This window comes from Ascaphus truei, chromosome 3 (assembly GCF_040206685.1).
Source record: "Ascaphus truei isolate aAscTru1 chromosome 3, aAscTru1.hap1, whole genome shotgun sequence".
NCBI classification, from domain to species: Eukaryota; Metazoa; Chordata; class Amphibia; order Anura; family Ascaphidae; genus Ascaphus; species Ascaphus truei.
The window spans coordinates 214,100,153-214,124,602 of record NC_134485.1 but is presented as its reverse complement, the minus strand read 5'-3'; the positions used below and the strand labels follow the sequence as shown (position 1 = coordinate 214,124,602).

Genomic DNA, 24,450 nt, shown 5'->3' with positions numbered 1-24,450 from the left:
TGTAAATTATATCTACATGTAAAAACAAACAAGAAGAGGCGGATAGATCTCCATAGTGTCAAATGTTCTTACTGTACTGCATTTTAAAAGACAGATGCTCTGTAGAGTAATACTCACAAACATCATAAAATCATAAAACTCATAATAGAGATGCCAACAACAAAACATGTTTAAATAGTTTAGTATTATTTATTGGTATTTTTCTATGTTCAGTATTGTACAATGCACATACAATACCTTTATTGTAACCTTTTCTGAAAAAGATTTGCCTTTGAAGTTGGAGAATCTACTTTGATAGACATGGGCATATAAGAAATACTCGGAAGTGGCGATCGCAGTGTGATTTGCCAAAAACGTCTATTGAAATCAATGCACTCTTATTGACTAAACCCCATAGTCCTTATCCTCCTCCCTGGCCGTTATTCTATCAAGTGTCATAGCACCGACACAGTGTTATTGCACTGAAAGCCACATTCCCTGTAATGGGGCTTTCCGTGCAGTACTGTAGCACTGGATTGGCACTATCGTCCTTTATAGAATAAGACCCTCTGTATCTCAAGCAAATGTCAATAGAACGTGAATGTCTCAGGCAGGGATTCTTTGTTTTTGAAAAAAATCTGCTTTCTATTTCACTGCTTCCACTGCCAGTGCTATGTCAATAATATGAATGTCATATATTGTTAATCATGTGCCTTATCTGGGTAGAAAATAACGTAACATATTCTGTCATTATTTTTTAAGAACTGAATTTGACAGAAGGAAGCAGTATTACACTTGGATGTGAACTATGTCAAACGTTAAAAACAAACTACACAGTCACTTTGTTATTAAGAAACAACTACTCCCAGCAAACTGAATTGGCATCAATGACCAACTCAAACACTTTAAAGACAGCTGAGAATTACAAGCAAAGAATAAATGCAGTTAATGGTAAACCACAATTTGTGTTAAAAGATCTGAAAGTGGAAGACAGCGGGGTGTACATGTGCAATATCGTATCAACAACAGCGTGTTTATTTATGTGACATCTATTAACATCACTGTGGAGGGTAAGTAACTCCGGTACCGCTCTGTTCTGCATTACTGAAGCGGTTTACTATTCAAGTAGTTGTTATTTAGAACGTTACTTTATTAACCTTCTAATATTATGCAGCATGAATAATTTGCAACATTAGTTATTAGAGAGAATAGAGGTTTTATGAAAAATTTTCACAGTTGGTTTAAACTGTTTTTACATGTTATATTTGCATCTTAATGTGGGCTCTGCTTTTGTAAATAGTAAGCAGAATATTAAATTAAAACTCAGATTTTTTTCGACTGTGCTAATCCTTCGCACATATCTGCTGAATGAGTCGCAAGGTGTACCCGAAATAAGCACCTTTTAGTAAATCGGGCCCTGATTGTTATGAAGCAGCAATCCCTCCATCTTATTATGATGCAGCTGCGTTCCACAAGCATAGACTTTGTTTTACAGATAAAATAGACATTATTAGCTTTCTGTTTGGTTGCATTTTGTGGTTTGAGTGGGAATCGCTGCTTGCTAGTTTAATCTGTGAGAAAAACAAATGTATTTGAATCAATTAGTACAGATTGCTTCTTTAACAAGGCATTTATGTGCTAATGGGAATCTTGCTAATTGTTGGGTTGGGTAATAAAGGGTATACGTATCAAGGCACCCTTGGCGCAATACTGGGGTATTTTCATCCTGCATCTACAGTATGTAGGAAACTACATGTTCCAATGTTGCCCCGTCAGCCCTGGCTTGCAACTTGGGGAGTGTCAGTAGGTGGAGTTGGACACGAGTGACATGGTGCAGAAATTATAATGAGATCTATCACATTCTGCATCTCTGTGCGCCAATGTTTTCCAATTTTATTTGTGAAAAAATATGCAATATCTGAGGTGGCATAAGTATAAAATTGTACATCCGATGTAATAAATTGCTCTTACATATGACGCAATTCTATCCCAGAAAACAGAGCAATGTTTTCTGTACGTTGATCCCTAAGTATGATCTGACATGTTTAGAAGTTATTCTCCTTTCCAGGAAAGAACATTTTCAAACATCATGGGTTTGTCATAGCATTGGTGACGCTGGTGGCGCTGGGGGCGTTTATCGTCATATTATATTTCAGGTATGGTTTGTATATACATATCTGATTTATACAGTATAAGAGTTAGAAGCAACAGTTTGCCAGCGAATAGTGGCTAGTAAAGTAAAATTGTTGAAATGCTGGTTCCCCCAACTTACGCTCCTTTTGAATACATTGACCAGTTTAGTTTCTTGCACATGTAACCCCTCTTTATTTCCCCAGACCAATTGTACATATGCTAGGATGGGGACCTAAATCTTACTCCCCTGTGTAAACGATATGCTAGGCCGTTGGCGGAAAGCTTGGCAGAAATCTGTCACGATGTGCTCATTACAAACAAGGTGTGACCGTGGGGCCGAGGTGGGGATGGATATAAACACCACCCACAGCTGTGTGGGCGTGTCTGGAGTGTAGTTTGGTCAAGGTACCCGTGTCAGGGTTGGAGAGGTACGGATAGTAAATATACTTGCCGGGGTCTGGGTTTGAGAGGTACAGATCGTTGCAGGTACTATTACCTAGGGTCCAGGTTGGAGAGAGGAGAATGATCGTTGTATGGATGCCGAGGTCAGGGTTGGAGAGGTGCGGATTGTCGTAGTTAGCCGGAATCAGGAGTAAAGAAGAGCGGAGTCCAAAACAAGCCAGGTCAATGACAGAGGGCTGCGAACCAGAGAACAAGACAGGACTGCGAGGCTAGGAAGCAATGAGCACAACGGAACATTGAATTATGCTCAGCCAATTTGCCAGTGGGGCAGCTGAGCATAAGTAGGAGCGAGCAACCACTGAGGAGCCTGTAACGTGGAGGTGCGTCAGCAGCGAGTGATGTGGTTGGAGAATCCGGAGCAGGAATCAGGTGAGGTGAGAATTCCTTATAGTCTCCTAAGGAGGAGGGACCTTCCCTTAACGAAAGCGCGACGTTCGGGCGGCGTGACTCCCCGATCCTTACAGTACTTCCCCCTTCAGGAGCAACCTCCGGATGTCTTCAGACAGGCTTGAACGGATATCTCTCATGGTAAGCCCGTACGAGTCTGGGAGTGTGAAGATGGTGATGAGGGACCCAGGAGCATTCCTCTGGTCCAAAACCTTTCCAGTGGACCAGATATTGTATAGATCCTCTAGAGACCCTGGAATCCTTGATGGACTGAATCTCGTATTCCTGTTGCCGTTGTACGAGAAAGGGAGCTGGAGGTGAGGAACAATCAGGAAAGTGAGAACTCTGGAAGGCAGGTTTCAGAAGGTAGACGTGAAAGATAGAGGGGATCCTCATTGATGAGGGAAGACATAGGCGATATGCCACTGGGTTGACCCTCTCTATTATGGGAAAGGGTTCAAGGAACCTGGGTGCCAGTTTGAGAGTGGGCACCTTGAGGCATATGTTTTTTGATGACAGCCACATCTTATCTCCTGGACTAAATTCCTGGATCTTGCGCCTGAAGTTTCTGTCTGGCTGTTGCGGTCTTAAGATTTTTCTGAATCCTTTTCATGACTCTTGTAGGAGAAGAATTCTGCTATCCGCAGCCGGTACTTCGGAAGAAGATGTGGACATCGGAAGGCGGGATGGGTGGAATCCGTAGTTAATGAAAAAGGGTGACTCTCGGGTGGATTCGCTGCACAGACTATTGTGTGCAAATTCTGCCCAGGGAAGTAGGTCCGTCCAGTTATCCTGGGTGTCAGAGATGAAACAGCGCAGGAATTGTTCCAAGGACTGATTGGTTCTCTCTGTCTGACCGTTAGTTTGGGGATGATACCCAGAAGAAAAATGTAAAGAGATGGCCATCCTTTACGAAAAAGAGCACCAGAACCTTGAAACGAATTGAGGACCTTGATCGGAAACGATGGCATGTGGTACCCCATGCAGACGAAAAATCTCCTTCACAAAAATGTCTGCTAACTTGGATGGGTTGGGAAGACCTCTCAATGAAATTAAGTGTGCTTGTTTCGAAAAGTGATCCACAATGGTGTTCATCCCCTTGGAAACAGGAATCTGTACTTTAAAGTCCATAGACAAATGGTTCCAAGGGCGATCCGGAATAGGAAGAGGAATTAAGAGTCCGGGTGGTATTCTCCGGGGTGTCTTGCTTCGAGCACATGTCGGGCATGCATTGACGAATTCTGTAATGTCCCTTTGAATGCCGTGCCACCAGAAAGTTCGTTCCACGAGATCGATGGTTCTTCTGGTACCAGGATGTCAAGATTTGGAGGAATGACCCCATTCTAGAACTTTCCTATGGAATCGTGGTGAGATAAAAAGGTGACCCTCTGGGACTCTGAGATCCTCAGAGATATGAGATTAGTCTGATAGAATGTCGTCCAGTACGTCAAACGTGTTGGCGGAGAGAATGTACTTAGAAGGAAGAATAGTCTCCAGATGATCCTCGGATTTATCGGCCACCACGAACTGTAGTGAAAGAGCATCAGCTTTGAAATTTTTGGAACCTGGTATAAAGGAAATTATATAAGTGAAGCGGGGAAAAAAAGCGACAAGCAGGCTTGTCGAGCACCTAGGCGACGAGCGCCCTCTACGTAGAGCAGACTTTTGTGATCGGTTAAGATGGTAATCGGGTTCTCCGTACATTCCAACAGATGCCTCCATTCTTCGAGCTCAAGCTTGATGACCAGGAGTTCCCTGTTCCCTATGTCATAATTCTGCTCGACAGGGGAATTTTTTTTAGAAAAAAAAGCACAAGGGTGAAGCCTGGCCTGAGGTGATCTTCTTTGTGATAAGATGGCTCCGGCCCCGACATCAGATGCGTCCACCTCCAAGGTGAATGGAAGTTTGGGATCCGGATGTATGAGGATGGGCGCAGAGACGAAGTCTCCTTTTAGGAGATTGAAGGCTTGAATGGCAGCTGGCGGCCAGGTAGCAGAGTCCGCTCCTTTCTTGGTCAAGGCAGTAATGGGGGCTACCGTAGAGGAGAAATCCCGAAAAAATCTGCAATAATAATTTGCGAAGCCTAAAAACCGTTGAATGGCCTTAAGTGTAGTAGGGCGAGGCCAGTCCAGATGGGTGTTAGGAAAAAGCGCTGCTGCGCATGACAGAACTTCTCAATGTCCCGGATGAAGCAAAAAGAACTTTATTGGCACAGATACAATGGGGCTACACCACGATCTCCTCCTCTACGCCTTTCACCCTTAGGAATAGGGCTTCGTCTTGGAGTGAGGAGATGTGGTGCTGCCTGAACATTTAAAGGTAAAAAAGCCCGCGAAAACGGGTAACAATAATGATTAACCCCTTCATGAAAAAATATTTTTTAACACAATACTACTGTATGTAATTGCATATTATATCATTAAAGAATGGCCTGTATGTGAACATGAAAAGTAAACACTATCCACATTAATGAATTAGAAAGGCTAATCTTAAACATGAAGGTACTTTAAAAAGATACTTTCAACATTGGAAGAAATCACCTCTTAATCCCTCTGATCCTTGCTTTGAACCAGCAGTCTCTAATCCCTAAGTATGGGTAAAACATAGTTTAAATGTAACCCAAACAATCAAAGGTATATAATAAATCTAGACTGCTATTGGGATCATCTCGGGGGTATAGGAGATGGGTGAGGGGAAATAGATGGGGATGGGACAGAAAAGGGTAGAAAGGGGAGAGAAAGGGGGGGTGGGAGAGGGGGGGAGGGGGGAGAGGGAGAGGGGGGGGGGAGAGGGGGAAGGGGAGGGGGGGAAGAAATAAGAAGGAAGAAAAGGAAGGCAGGGGACACAGTGCATAACCAATAAAAGATAAATAAATACAGATGAATTGTTTTATATTCTAAAGATGTAAAGAAAAGAAGACATGCGGTATATTTTAAGAACCTTATAAGACTATAAGATGCATCTATATTCATTTATAAAAAACAACGTAAGTCCCATTCTACAGTATGTTTAGTCCATTGGGTTGCAGGGTATTCAAAGCAAAAATCCAATGAGCCTCTCGTTGATACAAAATTTTCTTTCGGTCTCCTCCACGAGGTGGTAAGGGGATATGTTCAATGGCTATACATTGGAATGAATTGACTGAACCCAATGGACATGTGTTGAAGTGTATAGGTACTGGGTGTATCGTGTCATGGTTGCGTATAAGTCTCAGGTGCTCTAAGATGCGAATCTTGAGTACCCTACTTGTTAGACGAACATATTGTTTCTTACAACCACATTGTAAAACATACACTACAAAAGATGTTTGACAGGAAATAAAGGATCTAATTTTGAATTTACGTGATTCGTCATAGTTGGAAAAGTGTGTTGATTTAATCATGTGTGAACAGATGCTACAGTGACCGCATTTGAATGAACCCTGTAACTTAGGAAACAGTGATAGTCTATTCTCCTTACGGGCATCAGACTGTAGCATACTAGGTGACAATAGATTGCCTAACGTAGCAGCTTTCCGGAAAACTATGCTGGGCCAGTGCATGTCATTTTCTGTAATAATGGGTCCATAGATAATGTGACCCAGTGTTTCTGGACAATAGCTTTAATGGCATTAGCTTGTTCGCTGAAATTAGTAATGAAATAGGGTGTATCTGAGCTGTTATGGGACATGTCTGTGTCAGATCTTTTGATATTCATATTAATCAATAGATCTCTATCGGCACCCAATGCTATTTCATAGGCCGTATCTAGATCTTGTTTGGCGTATCCTCTTGCCAAGAATCTGTCCCTCATCTCACCCGCCCTGTGTTCAAAGGCACCGAGGGTAGAACAGTTCCGCCGCAAGCGGAGGAACTGACCCCTCGGAATGCCTCTGACCAAAGGGCGGGAGTGACAGCTTTTTGCATGGAGTAGAGAGTTCCTTGCATTCTCTTTTCTGAAAATGTCAGATTGAATTTTATTATCGATGTCGATATAAAGATTGAGATCGAGAAATTGAATTTGGTGTGTATCAGACACGTGTAAATTTCAGATTTAATGTATTGTCTGCCAAATAAGTAAGAAACTCTTGAAGGTCCTCCTCTCCACCACTCCAGATCAAAAGCAGGTCATCAATATAGCGTTTGTAGAACGCTATATGATGCCTGTATGGATTGGAATCTCCAAACACGTGGGACGCCTCACACCAACCCATGAATAGGTTGGCATAGGAGGGGGCAAACGAAGTCCCCATAGCTGTCCCACGTGTTTGGAGATAAAACTGACGGTCAAAGAGAAAATAGTTGTGCGTGAGTGAAAATCTAATGCTGTCTAATAAAAAGGCAGTGTGTGCAGGGGAAAGGGGGGAGTGTTCAGTGAGAAAAAATTCCACAGCTGTAAGCCCGTGGTCATGGTGAATGATGTTGTAAAGGGAAGCTACATCTAGTGTGACCCAGATGTAGTGTGAGTGCCATGTGAAAGGTGATAAAAGTGATAAAACATGCTTAGTGTCTAAAATGTGAGAAGGTAAGGTGTGTACGAGTGGTTGTAAAAAATGATCTATGTATTGTGAAAGGTGCTCTCCCAGGGGCCCTATACTGGAAATGATCGGTCTCCCGGGTGGTGAGTGAAGTGTTTTGTGAATTTTGGGAAGGTGATGAAAGATAGGAATGATGGGATCTGGAGTGGTGAGGAAGTCTCACTCAGAAGGAGTGAGAATACGTAAAATCTCACCTTCATCCATGAGTTCAGCAAATTCTTTGAGGAATTGAGGGGTCGGATCACCGGCAAGGACGGAATACGCCTCTTTATCCCCGAGTTGTCGTTTGGCCTCTGACACGTAGTAGTCTTTATTGTCCAGGACTGCCTTTAGTTTGGCTGGATCCATGGTGAACCCGGAGTCAGAGATGATATATCCCAAAAATGACGTAGAAGTTTGATGGAACTAGCATTTTTGCAGTTTGGCAAAAAGATGATTTTCACGAAGGCGTAATAATACCTGTTTGACGTGGCCAAATAAACAATAAGGAACTGATTAAGAAAATCCCTGAAGATCTCGCTGACGAAGTCTTGGAAGACAGCAGGGGCATTTCAGAGGCCGAAGGTCATTACTAGGTACTCATAATGGCCGTCTCGTGTGTTGAAGGCCATTTTACATTCGTCCCCCTGGCGAATCCTTACCAAATTGTAGGCACCATGCAAGTCCAACTTGGTGAAGATGGTAGCCCCTTGAAGACGATCGAAAAGTTCAGAGATCAAAGGCAAGGGATAATGATTCTTTTTTTTTGTTGTTTCAATCTTTTTTATTATTTTATAACATATCACAATAACATCACTTTGAACAATAATCTTCACAAAGTATAAGGTTATTCCTTATAAAACATATATAAGCACTAAACAGAATACTAGTTTGATTTTCTTAAAATAGTGGGTGTGCCATAAAAACTTTGTGAATAAATCTTGTGTAATATACTTTTTGTACCTATGAAATAGGTAAAGACAGAGAAGAGAGAGAAGGAAGGGGGAAGACAAGAAGGAGCGACTGGTGGGGGGGAGGGGAAGGGGAGCGTGGCGCCTCCAATCTACCCACTTGAACGGGATACTATAGGGAAATCCCTAATTGTTCTATTCTATTGGTTTTCATTTACCTCAGTATTTTGTGGACTGTCTTGTTTTTTTTCTCTTAATTGTAGGTTTTTTTTAGTCTAGGGTCCATGGTACCCATATCTTGTCAAACTTGTCTAGTGAGTGATTTAATTGGGCTGATAGTTTTTCCATCAGTTTGACATTGTTAATTCTTTGGATAACTTTACGTCTAGAAGGGGGGTTTATCTCTTTCCACGCCGCCGCTATAGAGCAGCGAGCCGCTGTGAATATAAATGAAATTAGTTTGCCTACCGGAGTCTGAAATTCGTCTACTGGTTTGGCCAATTAGGTCAATGGGTCTTATGGAATCCTCAGTTCTGTGCTCTCAAATATCAAATCGTGAATCATGGTCCAAAATTTCTGAATGCGCGGGCAGTCCCACCAAATGTGGACCATGTCCCCTCTCATACCACATCCTCTCCAGCAAAGATCTGGCATTCCTTGGAAGATCTGTCTCAGCCTACTCGGGGTTAGGTACCATTGAAATAGAATTTTGTATATATATATCTTTTGTGACTGTACAAATTGATGTTTTAGCTGCTGATTCCCAGATATCCCTCCAGCCGTCATTATCTATTTCTATATTAAGGTCTTCAGCCCATTTTCGCATATAGTTGTGAGGTTGGGATGTTGCGTGAGATGCAGTATCTGCATATTTTCCCGAGATCAAGCCCCTCCTGTAGCAGCCCTCCATACAAAGCCTCTCGAATTTCGAAAGGGTTGAGAATTTAGTATTCTGGGACAGTGTTTGTAGGAAATGTCGAATTTGTAGATAACTGAAAATTGAAAGGTTCTGCTTGTGTTTTTGTTTTAGATCCTGATAAGAAAGGATCTCTCCCCCTTCTATAAGGTCTTTTGCTACCAAAATGTCCATTTCCCTGAGCTGCTCCGCATATTTCGGGGAGCACCCCGGAGGGAACCTAGGGTTGTGAACAATCGGGGCAAGACTAGATGGGTATGTGGAAAGAGAGTATCTTTTTTTGCTCTTAGCCCGAATTTCCCATGTGCACCTCATCGCCCCAAGTTTAAATCCTCCCACGGGGCCATCCCCCTCCGCGCAGCTCCAAAGTTCCGCCGCCAGAGTGGAAGGGCCCACGTAGGCAGACTCGATCCCCAGCCAGCCACAAGATGCTGGATCACAGTTCCACATCACTACTTGTTTTAGGTGGGCCACATTATAATATTTAATGATGTCTGGGACTCCCATACCTCCTCCCGATCTCACTGCCAGCATTACTGATCTTGCTACCCACAGTCTTTTGTTCTTCCATATAAATTGGAAGATTCTATTTGGGATATTTTTGAGATCCCTAATCGGGACTTTTATCGGAAGGGTTTGAAAATAATACAACAGTCTGGGTAAAATATTCATTTTCACCGCTGCTATCCTTCCAATCCAGGATATCTGATAGTCGTTGTGAAGGCAAAAGAAAGACGAATGGCGCACAGCCAGGGAGCCAGGTGTAGGATAAAACTGCTATTTGTGCATGCAGGAGGACAGGCAACCCCCTTGGGGAACAAACAGGAACCAAGGGGGTTGCCTGTCCTCCTGCATGCACAAATAAAGAATAGCAGTTTTATCCTACACCTGGCTCCCTGGCTGTGCGCCATTCGTCTTTCTTTTGCCTTCACCTGGACTGTGGATTCCTTCATGGCTGGCACGCCTGCACTACACCCCTGGAGATGACGTGAGTGGGTTTCTTTATGGGTTTAGACTGTCATGGTTAAGTTGGACAACTGTCATTATGCTTACAAAAGTCTATATTGTACCCACCCACTCCCACTGGTATCTCCAGGGTTTTGATTTATAGCTTTGATGGATTTCATCTGGGTTGAGCACCCTTAATTTTTTCTACCTATCTGATAGTCGTTCCAAGTCTGCAGATCCTTCTTAATTTTTTCAGATAGGGGCGGGACGTTGTGTTTGTATAATAGATTGTATGTGTTTGTTATATGGATTCCTAGGTATTTGATATATGTATGGGACCATTTGTACTTGAAATTTGCTTCTGAGTTGGGAGCGTTAAATTTAGTGCTTCAGATTTATCGTTATTAATTTTGTATCCTGAGGCTTGTCCGAATTGGTCTAGTTGGGCTTGCAGATTTGGGAGAGATATTAAGGGATTAGCTAAAGATAGTATGATATCATCTACAAATAATGAGATCTTACAGCTTGTTCCGCCTATTTGGACCCCCTGGATATTTACATTGTCTCTGATTATTGCCGCTAAGGGTTCGATCGATAAAGCAAAGAGGAGGGGGGACAATGGGCATCCGTGTCAGATTCAATTTTTAATTTTGATGTGGTCCGAGTCTCCTCCTGGAAGTTTAACATAGGCTGTGGGCATCTTGTAAAGGGCTCTAATGCCCTCCAAGAACGGGCCCGTGAATCCAAATTTTAGCATTGTCTGGTCTAGAAATGCCCACTTTATTCTATCAAACGCTTTTTCAGCATCTAGACTTAATAGAATTGCCTTTGAACCGGTCAGATGCACATGGTCAACAATATCTATAACTTTATGGGTGTTGTCTGAGGCTTGTCTACCGGAGACAAAGCCCACTTGGTCCGAATGTATGAGTTTTGGAAGAATTGGAGTGAATCTAGAACCGGTCAGATGCACATGGTCAACAATATCTATAACTTTATGGGTGTTGTCTGAGGCTTGTCTACCGGAGACAAAGCCCACTTGGTCCGAATGTATGAGTTTTGGAAGAATTGGAGTGAATCTATTTGCTAAAATTTTGCTGAAATTGTTCAGATCTGAATTTAACAGGGAAATTGGTCCATAGCTTACACATTGGAGAGTATCCCTGCCCTCCTTATGGATTATAGCTAAATTGCCCATTGAGATTGAGACAGGGATCTCTACAGCCTCCAGGAAGGAGTTAAACATCTCGAGAATAAACGGGGACAGCACCGCTCTAAACTTTTTATAATACAGGTTGGAAAAACGTCTGGGCCTGGTGTTTTATTAGTTTTGGGCTGGCTTACTACTTCTGTAAGTTCTTCCTGAGATATTCTTTTATTCAATGTCAGCATATCTTCCTCTGAGATTTTTGGGAGATTACATTTTTAAAGATAATTGGATATTGCCTCGGACCCTGTATGCCCTCCTCGGTTAGGTTCTAGGTTATACAATTTCGTGTAAAAACGTTCTCATTATGTGTTGTCGTTCCTGATTTGGTGCGAATTGCTGGGATTTGAGATATAACTCTCAGACCTCTTAGTTTGTTGGCTAATAACTTGTCCGCTTTATTCCCCTTATCGTAGAAACGTTGGTTGGTCCATCTTAACGCTCTCTCTACTTCATCTATTTGTACCTTTTTGAGTTCTAAACGAGCTCTTTCTAATAATTTGTATATATTTTTTGAGGGGTTCTGCTTATGTTGCTGTTCAATTTTGGCCAGATTTTCTGTTGCTTCTTTATACTGTTTTAGTTGCTCTTTTTTCTTATATGCCGCTATAGAAATAAGATCCCCTCTAATTGAGGCCTTGTGTGCCTCCCACAGCATTGCCGGAGAGGACACTGAGCCTTTATTTATTAGAAAATATTCTGTGAGTTTTTGCTTAATTATACTCTCTGTTTCTTAGGAATTAAGCAGGGAGTCGTTTAATTTCCAGGGATATCTATTATTTTTGCTAAAGGGTAGAGAGAGCGTTAATTCGATAGGGGCATGGTCAGACCAGGATATTACTCCAATGTTCGACTGAGCGGATGCCTGGAGAATATTTTTAGTGCCTAAGAAATAATCAATCCTTGAGTAGGTCTGATGAGGGGCTGAGAAGAACGTATAATCTCGTTGTCCTCGGTTCTGGACTCTCCAAATATCCTCCAGCGAAAAAGTCTGCAATAATTCTTTGAAATCCCTCGCTTTTTAAGGGTAGTTTTGGAGTGTCTAGCACCTACTAACTCTGACTTGTCCAGTTCTGGGGTGCTTGCCATATGTAAGTCCCCTGCCACTATCAATGATGAGAGGGACACCGGGTCTAAAGACTCTAGTACCCCCTTCGGAAATTCAGGTGATGTTCATTAGGAGCGTATATATTACACAGCGTTACTGGGGTCCCTGATAAGGAGCCCTGAATTATAAGGAATCTGCCTCCAGGATCCCTGGAAATCTTTTCGGAGATAAAGGGTGTGTTGCTTTTGAATAATATGGCTACTCCCCTTTTCTTTACCGAATAAGAAGCATAATATGCTTGAGGGTACATATGTTTGAATGAGTTTGGGGGGGAATTCGAATTAAAGTGCGTTTTTTGGAGGAAGAGGATGTCCCCCGTAGCTTTTTTAACTCCTGAAAGGCTAATTTCCTTTTCCTGTGAGAATTTAGCCCCGGGGGGGGGGGAAGGGGGGGAGGGAGAAGGGAGGGGTGAGGGGATTGGGGGAGGGGTGAGGGGGCGGGGGCAGGGGATGGAAGGAAAGCCCTTTTGAGCCTAACAGTGCTACGTCCTGATATTATAAAAAACATACTTAATCTTGGAACATAAGCAAGTCTGTACAACCTAAAAAACCTTATACCTTCTTAACTTTTGAAATGTTATTTACAAACGTTCTAATTTAACCCAACAACTTGTTTATAAGCCCCATCTCCCCCCCAGCGCGAGCGGAGGCCCCGACCACCCTCGGAGCAGGCACCCCCTGAATGGGGCGCCCCCAGGGAGTGGAGGGGCGGAGGGGTCCCGTCGTTATCTCCCGCTCCGACCTCGGATCTCCCCCGTGAAAACCCACATAGGGTTGAAGCTCCAGCACCCCCTCCGCTCCTGTGTTCCTGAGCTGAATCAGGATCCACCTCCAGACCCCCCCCCCAGGCACACACACAGACCCCAACAGCTGGACTCTCTCGCTCCGCCGCCATCTCCTCTCGAGTGGATCTAGGCCTCCCATTTTCATTCAGCCGACTTCTCCCCGTAGCAAGTGGGCAGGCTGACAGGTAAGTTCGCGCTGGAAGCTGGGTTAGGGTAGAGGGGCGGGGCGAGCCAGGTCGATAGGGCCCAACCGAACAGGTCAGCCAGGGCGTCCGAGGGATCCGACCACCGTGCGGGGAGGGGGGGGAGAGTGGGGTGGGGAGGGAAGAGCGGGGCAGGCCCCCTAGTGGTGGAGGTGGGTGAAGGCACCCCCTCACCGACTCCAGACCGGAGGGCCTCAGACAGGACGGGGTGGGTATGGACACATCAGGACACCAGACAGGGAAGACCAGGACCATGGGATCAGGCGGGATAGCAGGCCCACAGGGGGGTAAGGGACGAGAAGGACACACAGGGCGGAGGGGGGGACAGAACGAGCACCAAAGGACCCCCAGGTACCGGGGAGGCAGGGGGGTAGGGGGGTGAAATCCCTCCATCGAGCCAGCCTCGGGAAACCCCAATGATGCAAACAGCTGGGCAGCTGACGTGAGTCCAGGGCGCTTCTCTCCCCGGTCCGCAGAGGTGCTTCTTGGGCTTTGTCTTCCCTCTGGTTGTTCGGAAATCAAAAGGGAATCACGGAGCGTAGATAAGGTAAGGGGGAATTTTTCTCTTTATTAGCCGCAGGTCGAGCTTCGTTGTCCCATTTCTTTTTGTTGCTGGAACCGTCACTTCTCCGCTCTGGTCAATCTTTTTAAGGTTAATCACTCCGAGGCCCTTGGGGGGGCCGCCGTGGTAACCTCTCCAGATATCTCGTGGGTTGAGAGACCCAGGGACCTCAGGAATGCGAGAGCTTCCTCTGGCCTTGAGATGGATTTAAATCTTCCATTTCTTTGGATGATTAATTTGAAGGGGAAGCCCCATCTATATCTAATTCTGTTTTCGTTTAGGATCCTGATCAGGGGTTTCATTTCTTGCCGTCTCTAGATATTCGCTCTGGATAGATTACTGTAGATTTGCAGTGGCTCGTCCTGGAATGTTATTTCTCCCTTTTCCCTACTCGCAAACATTAGTTTTTCTTTGGTTGAGTAAGAGTGCATTTTGATCTTCGGAGTGCGGGCCCAGCGCCCTGTGGGCACAATCTATCGCCATGTCTCTGGGCTCCAAATCCGGGACCAGGGTAAGGAACAGTTTCTGGAGGTAAGCACGTAGATTTTCCGTGCCTACTGACTCTGGAATATTTCGGATCCGTATGTTTTGTCTACGGTCCCTGTTTTCCTGTTCCTCTATAGTTTCTTTTAATGCATTTATTTTGAGACCTAGACGATTAATCTCATCATCTGCAGACGATTGGGATAGCAAAATTTCCTCTACCTTGGACTCAACTGTCTCAGTGCGGCCTGCTATTTCAGTTCTGACTTCATTTATGGCCATCTGCAGATCTTCCTGAAAGTTTTGCCTCATTTTGGCAAAGGACTGCTCCAGCAGCTTCTCTAAGAAAATCTTGGTCACCTCGCCTCCGCTCCCCCCCGCCTCCCGCGGGTAGTCTCCGATATTTTGCGGTCGAGATGCATGCTCTTACGCGCTTTCCTCTGCGCCATCTTGGGAGTCAGACCCCTCCGTTCCGCTGCCCACTCCTCGTTGTGGCCCCGAGCAGAACCATAGAATCTCCTGGTTCGTGGCCTTTTTTAGCTTCGGAGGCATCTCTGCGTATGTTACTGTCCGGATTGGGGAAGGGAATTTGTTTTTTTTTTGCGGTTTTTCGCTCTTTCTGGCTGCTATTTGTCAGGAGGTCTCAGGAGCTCTTCTCCTATGTGACCATAGCAGATGACGTCACCGGAAGTCTCCAGGATAACGATTCTTAAGGGTAATCTTATTAATACAAAAAACAGAGGGGATAGGGAGTGATCAACTTAAATCTTGCTAATTAACAAAAAATCAATACGATAATTATAAGTGGGTGCAAACTGTGAACTGAAAGTGAATCAGTAAAGTGGGGGACACAAAATGATTGTGTCCCAAGGGAAATTCACTTAAATGCACACCTCTCAATTATTAAAATGTAACCTTTATTGTTGTATTTACTTAAAACATATATTACCGAGTGTTAATGTAATTGTAATAAAAAAATATTAAACAAAATATGACAGAGCAGTGACAATCCCTAATGTATATATTGCCGCTCATATACAAAATTAGCAATGAGATGGTAGGGATAGAGACTGCAGATCAGCATGGTGGGTATAACCACCAATATCAGCAGTTAACCACAGTCAATGGGGGAGAGCGAAATGGATCAAATATCAACTCCCAGGATTCACACTATGAACACATACTAATGTGTAGTCCAGTATTAACCAGAGGCAATGCAAAGATATAATCCAATTAATCAGATAATTTGGCATTAGCCACGCCTCGCTGGCATTCTGGGGTGGAAAGACGACGATCTGGGAGCGAGTAGGCGATGACGGGAGCATTTGGACCTCCTTTCTTGCAACCGTTGGTCTACGCGGATGCAGACTGCGATAAGATCCATTGGGCGCTCTTGTACCGTGAGTTTGTCTTACTGTTACCTTGCGATCAGGTGTGTCAAAGACTCTATGGAATTCTCTGGCGACTAGTCCGATGCCCTGAGTTTGGTCCAATCTTTGTTCCCAGATGGGAGAAGCCCAGGCCAGAGCGTCATCTGTGAGTAGTGAGATAATAGTAGTAGTGAGAGAAAGTTCTATTTTAACAAGTCCATATGTCGGTCGTTCTGTTCAAGATATTTCTCTATCTTAAAGAACATGTTGGCGTGCATGCTCAAGACTCGCCCCACCTCGGCGGGGTCCATGTTTGTTGGGCTGAGGATACTATAACGAAGTCCTCACCACCAACAAGGCGTGACCGCGGGGCCAAGGTGGGGATGGTTATAAACACCACCCACAGCCGTGTGGGCGTGTCTGGAGTGTAGGTTGGTCAAGGTACCCGTGTCAGGGTTGGAGAGGTACGGATAATCAATATATTTGCCGGGGTCTGGGTTTGAGAGGTACAGATCGTTGCAGGTACTATTACCCAGGGTCCGGGTTGGAGAGAGGAGAATGATCGTTGTACGGATGCCGAGGTCAGGGTTGGAGAGGTGCAGATTGTCGTAGTTAGCCGGGATCAGGAGTAAAGAAGAGCGGGGTCTAAACAAGCCGGGTCAATGACAGAGGGCTGCGAACAAGAGAACAAGACAGGACTGCGAGGCTAGGAAGCAATGAACACAACGGAACATTGAATTATGCTCAGCCAATTTGCCAGTTGGGCAGCTGAGCATAAGTAGGAACCTGCAGCATGGAGGTGCGTCAGCAGCAATGGACATGGTTGGAGAATCCGGAGCAGGAATCAGGTGAGGTGAGTACTCCTTATAGTCTCCTAAGGAGGAGGGACCTTTCCGTAATGAACACGTGCTGCGCGCCTCCGACATCAGCGCGAGAATCAGTGGTGGAGGCATAAAGCCCGGAGTAGGGTGCATGCGCGAAACGGTCCCCAACGGAGCGGCATCCGTGCCAACAGCGGGAGCGGAGAGCGGAGGTGAGTGGGGAGCGCGCGGTGGGCGGCGTGACTCCCCGAATCCTTACAAAATCAGACAATATGACACAACATGTATCTTTGAATAATAGGGGCTTGTATTTATATGCTCCTACAGTAACGCATCAGTGATCCTCAATTGTGAGCATCATACACTTATCATGCAACACAGGCTATACAACAATATACCAACATATGAGGCGCTGCGCGTTAATCTCTCAATCTTTTTCCTTAAATACCAATGACCCAGTGTTATTAAGGGACCCTTTATAGGTGCCGGCTCAGTGTTCGAGCTGTTAGATGCGTTGGGTTAAACCTTGTAGGCCTGTTACTTGGCAAATAGTTGAACAGGAACCGGTATGTGTACTGGGGTGTTTATAAGTGGGGCCCCCTCGAGGCTTACTCACAACTCCCAGAACACGAGCAGCAGATACATGGGGTGGACCTTGACTGTTCTATCTATGACCGTTCCGAATCAGCAGAACTTCAGTAATTCTGCTCATGTTCTGGTCTTGGCCTCCAACCTCAATGGGACAGTGATTCGATCCTCCTGGTCTCAGCAGCTTTGCCTCGTCATGCTCAGCTGGGGACTCTTAAACGCTCCTTCTTTAGCCCCTCTCCCTCCAGGTAACCAATCATATACAACCTCCCTTGGAGTCTGTCATTGGCTCAAGAGCCTGTCCATCAATCATAAGTAGGGGTTAAACACAATTTTTGAATCGAAAGATTTTAATGGGTTCTCAAAAAACACAGAAGTAAAAAAAGTAGTTGGGGAAACAAAATATATACATTATATCTTTTCTTGAATTGACAGAGGAAGAAATACATATACATACACAGTGTAGCGGGTGCTTCCCCTCCCTCCCCTGAGAGATTGGTCCTTGCTACTGGTGTATGGTGGTGTGCTTTACCTGTTGGTTAACAGGAGGGCTGAGGTTCCACGATGGAGTTGGGAAAACAGGACAGGTTTTTGATGTAGATGCTTCAGTTCAGTCTCTGCAGTGCTAGTGCCTCCATCCACCGCAGGCTTCAGGAGTGCTGGAGACAGTCCCTATGGTAGAACCAGTCTATCATACACCGCCCCCCCCCCCATGATGGACTGTAGACTCAGGCAAGGGGTATATTAAAACAGGAGACTCTTTATTGCATCCACTGTATACAGCAAATACAGTTCTTTCTTTGGTCCCAGACCTCTGGATGATTCCTGTACCAATTAATACAGTTGGGGCCTTGTATCTTATCTGCACTGCTTCACAGTCCCAGTATGGGCTGATCATATAGTCCCACCCTGCAGGGCAAGACAACAGCTCAGAGCACTTATTCCATGCTCGGGAACTCACAGACACTACAATTTAGCCATGCCTCTTCCCTAGTACAGAGCGGGAGGGTACAAGGTCTGCACCCAGGATTGGGCAGCCCACAGACCATGTCCCGTCTCCAACCCTGTCACTCAGGGAAGCTGCATGAAGGGCGGCAAACCCAAGATGGGGGCCTGCAGCTACCAGGAGTTATGTGACAGGGAGGGCAGAAGGATAACCAGAACCAGCCATGGCAAAATCTCCCTCTGGTGAATCCAATGGTTCCCACGTGGAACCAATTTAGGGAAATCATCCATCAGCCTGGAACCTGAAATATAACACATAGGTTACATAACAAATTAGACATTTGATTAGACAACTATCAATGCAATGCAGACATCAATAGTACACTCTCATCCACTGGTTCCAGTAATGAAAACATTTGAACTTTTTTGTTAACATAGAAAATAATATATCCCTATTTATAAAATGTAGGGCCAGGCTTTTTAAGCACCCGCCAATCAAAGTCAGTGGCCCAGATGAAGTGGGTCCTTAGGGGACCATCCTCATGAAGGAGTTCTATGTAATCTTTAAAGATACTCCGACCCACAGTCCACTGCTTCATAATCTTTTTTATTTTAAATAATTAGTTACCTCTATCCTTAGCCAATCAGAGCTATTATCCTCTATTCCCTGCATAATTGACTCCGATACATATGGAAACTCATACACATGGGATTGTCGGTAACGATGGACAATGGCCCTATCAGCCCTGCTCAGCTTCATCAACTTACGGTTACCAGCCTGGCCTGGTAAACCCCCAAATTTAGGCTCTTGAGGGGCCACCTCTTGGTAGAGAATAGCTGGACCCATGGCTTTCACTAACCCAAGCGAATCTCCTCCACCCTTTATGTAGACCCTCTGCCATTTCCTCTGGGGAGAATTCCCCTTCTTCCCACTAGTGGTCTATGGTGGTCAACCAAAAGAACCGGGTTCTCAGCCGGGTGGAAGCGTAACCCTGAAACATGGGGTCCCATCACTTATGGGTTTTCCCCGAGGAGTCTTCAGTTCTAGGGCTTTTGGACCTAGTGTTCATTCTAGATGACACCCCAGAAGTATCAGATGTTGCGACAGTGAAGACCCTCGAAAAGATCTAAAAGAGCTTTGGGATCCCCCTTGAGGTATCCGACTAGAGGCTTGTATTTCCCCCTCAAAATCATCAGACCAACCCATATTATCCCCAAAGTCCCAGTCTCTGAAATAGGTGGAAAATGAAGGTGATATATTATAGCCTCCACTTCTTGGAGAGGCATCTGCTGATTCAGTAACTGCCGGAAGGACACCAGCAGCGCGGGCTGAGGGTATAGGCCTGAGAACAATGTCCTGAATAGAGGATGCCTTAGTAGGGGCACTGGTGGTAGAGGCCGGTGATCTGGGCCTAGCAATATCCTGCACAAGTCCCTTAATTTCAGTCCTACCATAGCCAACTGGTGTCGGTAAAGGGTTGGTATCAGTGACTGCCGGGATCCCGCGAACCCTTCCCTTGGGCCGGGCCAAGTACCTTTGCTGATCAGAGAGGGACAAGGAGATACTCATAACCGGAGGTTCCGCCCGACATCCCGGAGTTGTTTCAGTCGCTTGACTGATGACATCATTGTCGGAGGCTGCTCTCGCAAGAGTTAGGGGTTGAAGCTGGTCACGCACTGGAAGTTGCGCAACATCCAGCTCTGCCGGAAGTACGTCATCGCTCCTCACGCCGAACAAGGCACCGTCCGGTACATCGTCGATTTGGGCCGCAGCAGGAACCTGAAAGGAGTAAGCAGATGGGGCCTCACCACTCCAATGGTCGGGAATGGTCGCAGTCTCCTTCGGACCCACTGCAGGCACGTCTCTCTCTCCCCGATGGGAGCCTCCACAGGTGGGGGACTCCTCCAAGGCTCCAGTCACACCAGCACCTGCTGAGGGGATATCTCAAGATCGGGACTCCGCCGCAGGCTACAGGTAGGTGACACCTCTTCTTTAGGGATGCTGGCACTTGGTTCGGCTGGAGACCACACCTCGGATACCCGACTGCTTACATCATCCTCCAAAGAGGGCAGGGACACCTCCTCAGGGAACAGCATCGGAGCACTCCTCATTCCCGCATCACCAGGGTAAGTGCACCCAATTCTCCCTGGGCAGTCCGCTTACTCTGAGGGTCTATTGGCGAGGATTCTGATCCGGGAACCGCCTTGGGCATCTCTACTGGCACCGGCTCTGCTACCGGAACATTTGGGCCTCCTGGCACATTGACTAGGGCACACGGGTCCACGCTTGCATCCGCGGAGGGGAAGGCTATAGGGGCCGCACCTACTGCTGTGATGGCCTGATCTTCTGGCGGAATAGCGTCGACTGGCACTGGGCTTGCAGGCCTCATGTAGTAGGCAAAGAAGAAGAAGCAGGCACACGGTCTTACTCAAATGGAGGTTTAATATGCCATACGTTTCGGTAGTCAAATACTGCCTTTCTCAAGGTGAAGGCTACCAAACACAAGAAAACAGTAAAAATATATACCACCCCCCTGATACTCACCCCTCCCCGTTCTGCCACATAACCAGGACGTTGACGCCCACCTGATGACGTCAGAGCGACCGTATGGCGCCCCCTAGTGACGTCAGACGTCTAGGTCTAAATCCCTGGCAATACAGCATAGAGCTGTCTTGGAGGACTCCAGCCACAGCCATACCTCTCCCCAGACTGAACACTCCCCCATGATGATGTCAGCGTGACCCGGCCGTCAGGGGGGGGGGGGAAGAGGGGTGGCGTGCACCAATCAAGACTGTACTCACAGGGCTGGACAAAGATGTATCCGTCGCCATGGGATCAGTGTCAGAGCAGGGAGGAGTGAGACACTCCTATAAATCACCATAAACCACACACCAAAATATTAATAAAGCATATGTGCACAAAACTAATACAGCAATATACTATTAAAAACATGTGACTGTATACTGCTGATGACATCAGTATAATCCTGCAAAGTTACAGTGAAATGCCACATAAGAATATGCAGTACATCAGTATTTAGAATATACTAGTGTGTTCCCCCCTCCCCTTCCCCCCCCCTGGTTGTGTGTACCCATTTCTGACCTAGATATACACACTAGTATATTCTAAATACTGATGTACTGCATATTCTTATGTGGCATTTCACTGTAACTTTGCAGGACGGGGAGGGGTGAGTATCAGGGGGTGGTATATATTTTGACTGTTTTCTTGTGTTTGGAAGCCTTCACCTTAAGAAAGGCAGTTATGAGACTGCCGAAATGTTGGACTTTATGGCATATTAAACCTCCTTTTGAGTAAGACCGTGTGCCTGCTTCTTCTTCTTTGTACTGGAACATTTGGGACTACAGGAGCTCCCCAGGACCAGCGCACCGGCAGCTAAGCACCCCACCTCTATTACCGTTGATATTGAGTGCGTGTCTCATCCTCTGTCTCATGTAGTAGGCCCCAAATTGTTGGCATTGGGCAGTGGTGCTAGCTTTGCCTCTGGGGAGCCGACACTGCAGTCAGATGCACCGCAGATGGCACTGTCCAATGACCGTAACCACCATGTAGACTCTTGGCAGGTGGAAGGATGATATTTCCAGCATAACCATTTCTTTGCAGCAAAGGAAAAGGAAGAATACAGGCAGAGGTATGGCAGCAGCTCCTCTCAGTAAAAAAGAGAAAAACACAAAAGCGCACCAAGATTGAGATATAATGTGTATTACAGACAGATAAAATTAGTAGTATACACACATGAATAAAAACTTTAATGGTCCTGATCACGATCGTAACTTCTATGGTGAGGCAACAGATGGGATGAAAAGGGGGTGATTTCAGTCTCTAGAAACAAGCCCCGCGCGCTGGGGCTGGGTCTTGGGCTATGCTGCGTGTTCAGCTCCACACGGTTGTCAGCGTGATGGCCTGCGTGACGCGCATGCGCGGCGAATGAAGCCCCCTATAGTAGTCCCGGAGATGCCTGTCTGTTTTCCGTTCAAATCGTGATTATCAATAAAAACACTTGTGTGAAGACTGGCTGTATGTGATAAACAGACCAGCGACACCCTTCGCGACGCGTTTCGAATACAAAAGTATTCTTCCTCACCCTCTCAGTAGTTTAGCTCCTTGGAACTGAGGTGGGGCAGCCTATGTCCCTTGAAAGTACAGTCCCTAGGATTGGTTCTTTGTCACATCTCCTCCCTCTGGAGGAATTTAGAGTGGGGCACAAAACAACAGGGCGTGATTTAGCTCCATGCTGAGCCATTCACGGTGAAGACGGCGCAGTGTCAGTCTTGGTGCCGAAACCTTGCAACTCCTTGCAGAAAAGCTTGCAACTTTTTGCATAAGTCCCATGTGGTTCTGTTTTTGGGCAGGAACTGTCATTTTAGATTGCCCAGTCCATGTGGTGCGCTCCCTGGTCAGGAGCCACCATTTTGAGTGCAATTGAATGGGTGCACGCTCCCTGGAGTAGCCTCAGGGTACACCCCAACATACTTTTCTTTAGTGTGAGGGTACATGCTCCCTGGTGTAGCCTCAGGGTATGCCCCAACACAGTCTTTCTTTATTATGAGGGTACACATTCCCTGGCGAAGCCTCAGGGTACGTCCCAACATAGCCTTTAATAAATGTGGGTAGCCACGTTCCCTGGTGAAGCTTCAGGGTACGCCCCAGCATAGTCTTTAGTGAATGTGTGCCCAGGGTCCCTGGCGTAGCCTCAGGGGCCAATCCCCAGCTTTCGTCTGGTAAGGGTCAAGGTAACCCCCTCCGCAGTGATGCCTCAGAGAGAGGTTCCCCCCATCCTTCTGCAATATGCCGCTGCGCTGAAAGCCTGCCCTGTTACTGCATCTCAGCAGCGCCTCCAATTGTAGCGCTGCTTCCCCCTCCCTCCTCTGGGAGATTGGCCCTCGCTACCGGTGTATGGTGGTGTGCTTTTCCTGTTGGTTCACAGGAGGGCTGAGGTTCCATGATGGTGTTGGGAAAACAGGACAGGCTTTTGATGTTGATGTTTCAGTTCAGTCTCTGCAGTGCTAGCACCTCCATCCACTGCAGGCTCCAGGAGTGCTGGAGACAGTCCCTATGGTAGAACCAGTCTATTATCCCCCCCAACCATGATGGACTGTAGACTCAGGCAAGGGGTATATTAAAACAGGAGTATCTTTATTGCATCCACTGTATACAGCACAGGAATACCAATTGATACAGTTGGGGCCTTGTATCTTCTCTGCACTGCTTCACAGTCCCAGTATGGGCTGATCATATTGTCCTACCCAGCAGGGCGAGACAGCAGCTCAGAGTACCTACTCTATGCTCAGGTACTCACAGACTCTCCCACAAACTCAGGGTACGGTACAAGGTCTGCACCCAGGATTGGGCAGCACACAGACCCCATCCCGCCTCCACCCCTATCACTCAGGGAAGCTGCCTAAGGCCTGGGACCCGGTGCGCCCGGCGGCGCGGGTGGCAACACGCGAGTTCCCCATAGCAGGGGAATCCTCCCGAGCCGGTCCCGGTCCCCCCTGGCTGCACAGCTCACTACACGCTGTGACGCCTCAGCCGCTACGGGATACAAGAGAATGGTGATCCCTAGCGTTGACGCGTCACATGGTGAGGCTGTGAGCCAATGAGGAGGGGAGGCTTCGGGAGGAGGGGAGGCTTTGGGGAGCGGGGAGGAGTGTGGGGGGAAAGCAGCGTGAGTGCCTGTCTGTGCGTGTGTATGTGTGTGTCTGAGTGCCTATCTGTGTTTGTGTATCTGTGTGCCTGAGTGCGTGAGTGCCTGCCTCTGTGTGTGTGTGTGTGTGTATGTGTATGAGTGCCTGCGTGCGTGTGTGTGTGTGTGTGTGAGAGAGTGCCTGCGTGTGTGTGTATGTGTGTATGTGTGTGTCTGAGTGCGTGAGTGCCTGCCTCTGTCTGTGTGTGTGTCTGTGTGTGTGTGCCTGAGTGTGTGTGTGTGTGTGTCTGCGTGTGTGTATGAGTGCCAGCCCGAGCCCGTGGAGGGAGGGAGGGGGGGGGAGAGTAGCGGGTCCCTCCGCTCAAGCCACGCCCCCCCTCCCGCTCAAACCTCCCACTCCCGCCCACCTCCCGCTCCCTACAGACCGCATATCGCGGTCTGTGTCTGTCAGCGCCCCGCCTGTCTGCAGTGCGGGAGCG

The 24,450-nt window shown here is 46.6% G+C and overlaps 1 protein-coding gene across 2 annotated transcripts in view; it reads left to right on the top strand.

Annotated features, from left to right (window-relative positions):
* HHLA2 (HHLA2 member of B7 family) overlaps positions 1–24,450 on the top strand; it is an 80,594-nt gene that overhangs the window by 48,355 nt on the left and 7,789 nt on the right. Inside the window, exons 5-6 of one of the 2 annotated variants that reach the window (XR_012799854.1) lie at positions 742–1,049; positions 2,048–2,135. Coding sequence is in view for 1 of the 2 variants with exons in the window: in XM_075590078.1 (XP_075446193.1) it covers positions 742–1,025 (284 nt within the window). In the remaining variant the exon portion in view is untranslated. The remainder of the gene's footprint in view (positions 1–741; positions 1,050–2,047; positions 2,136–24,450) is intronic. The other variant, XM_075590078.1, reaches the window with a different exon arrangement.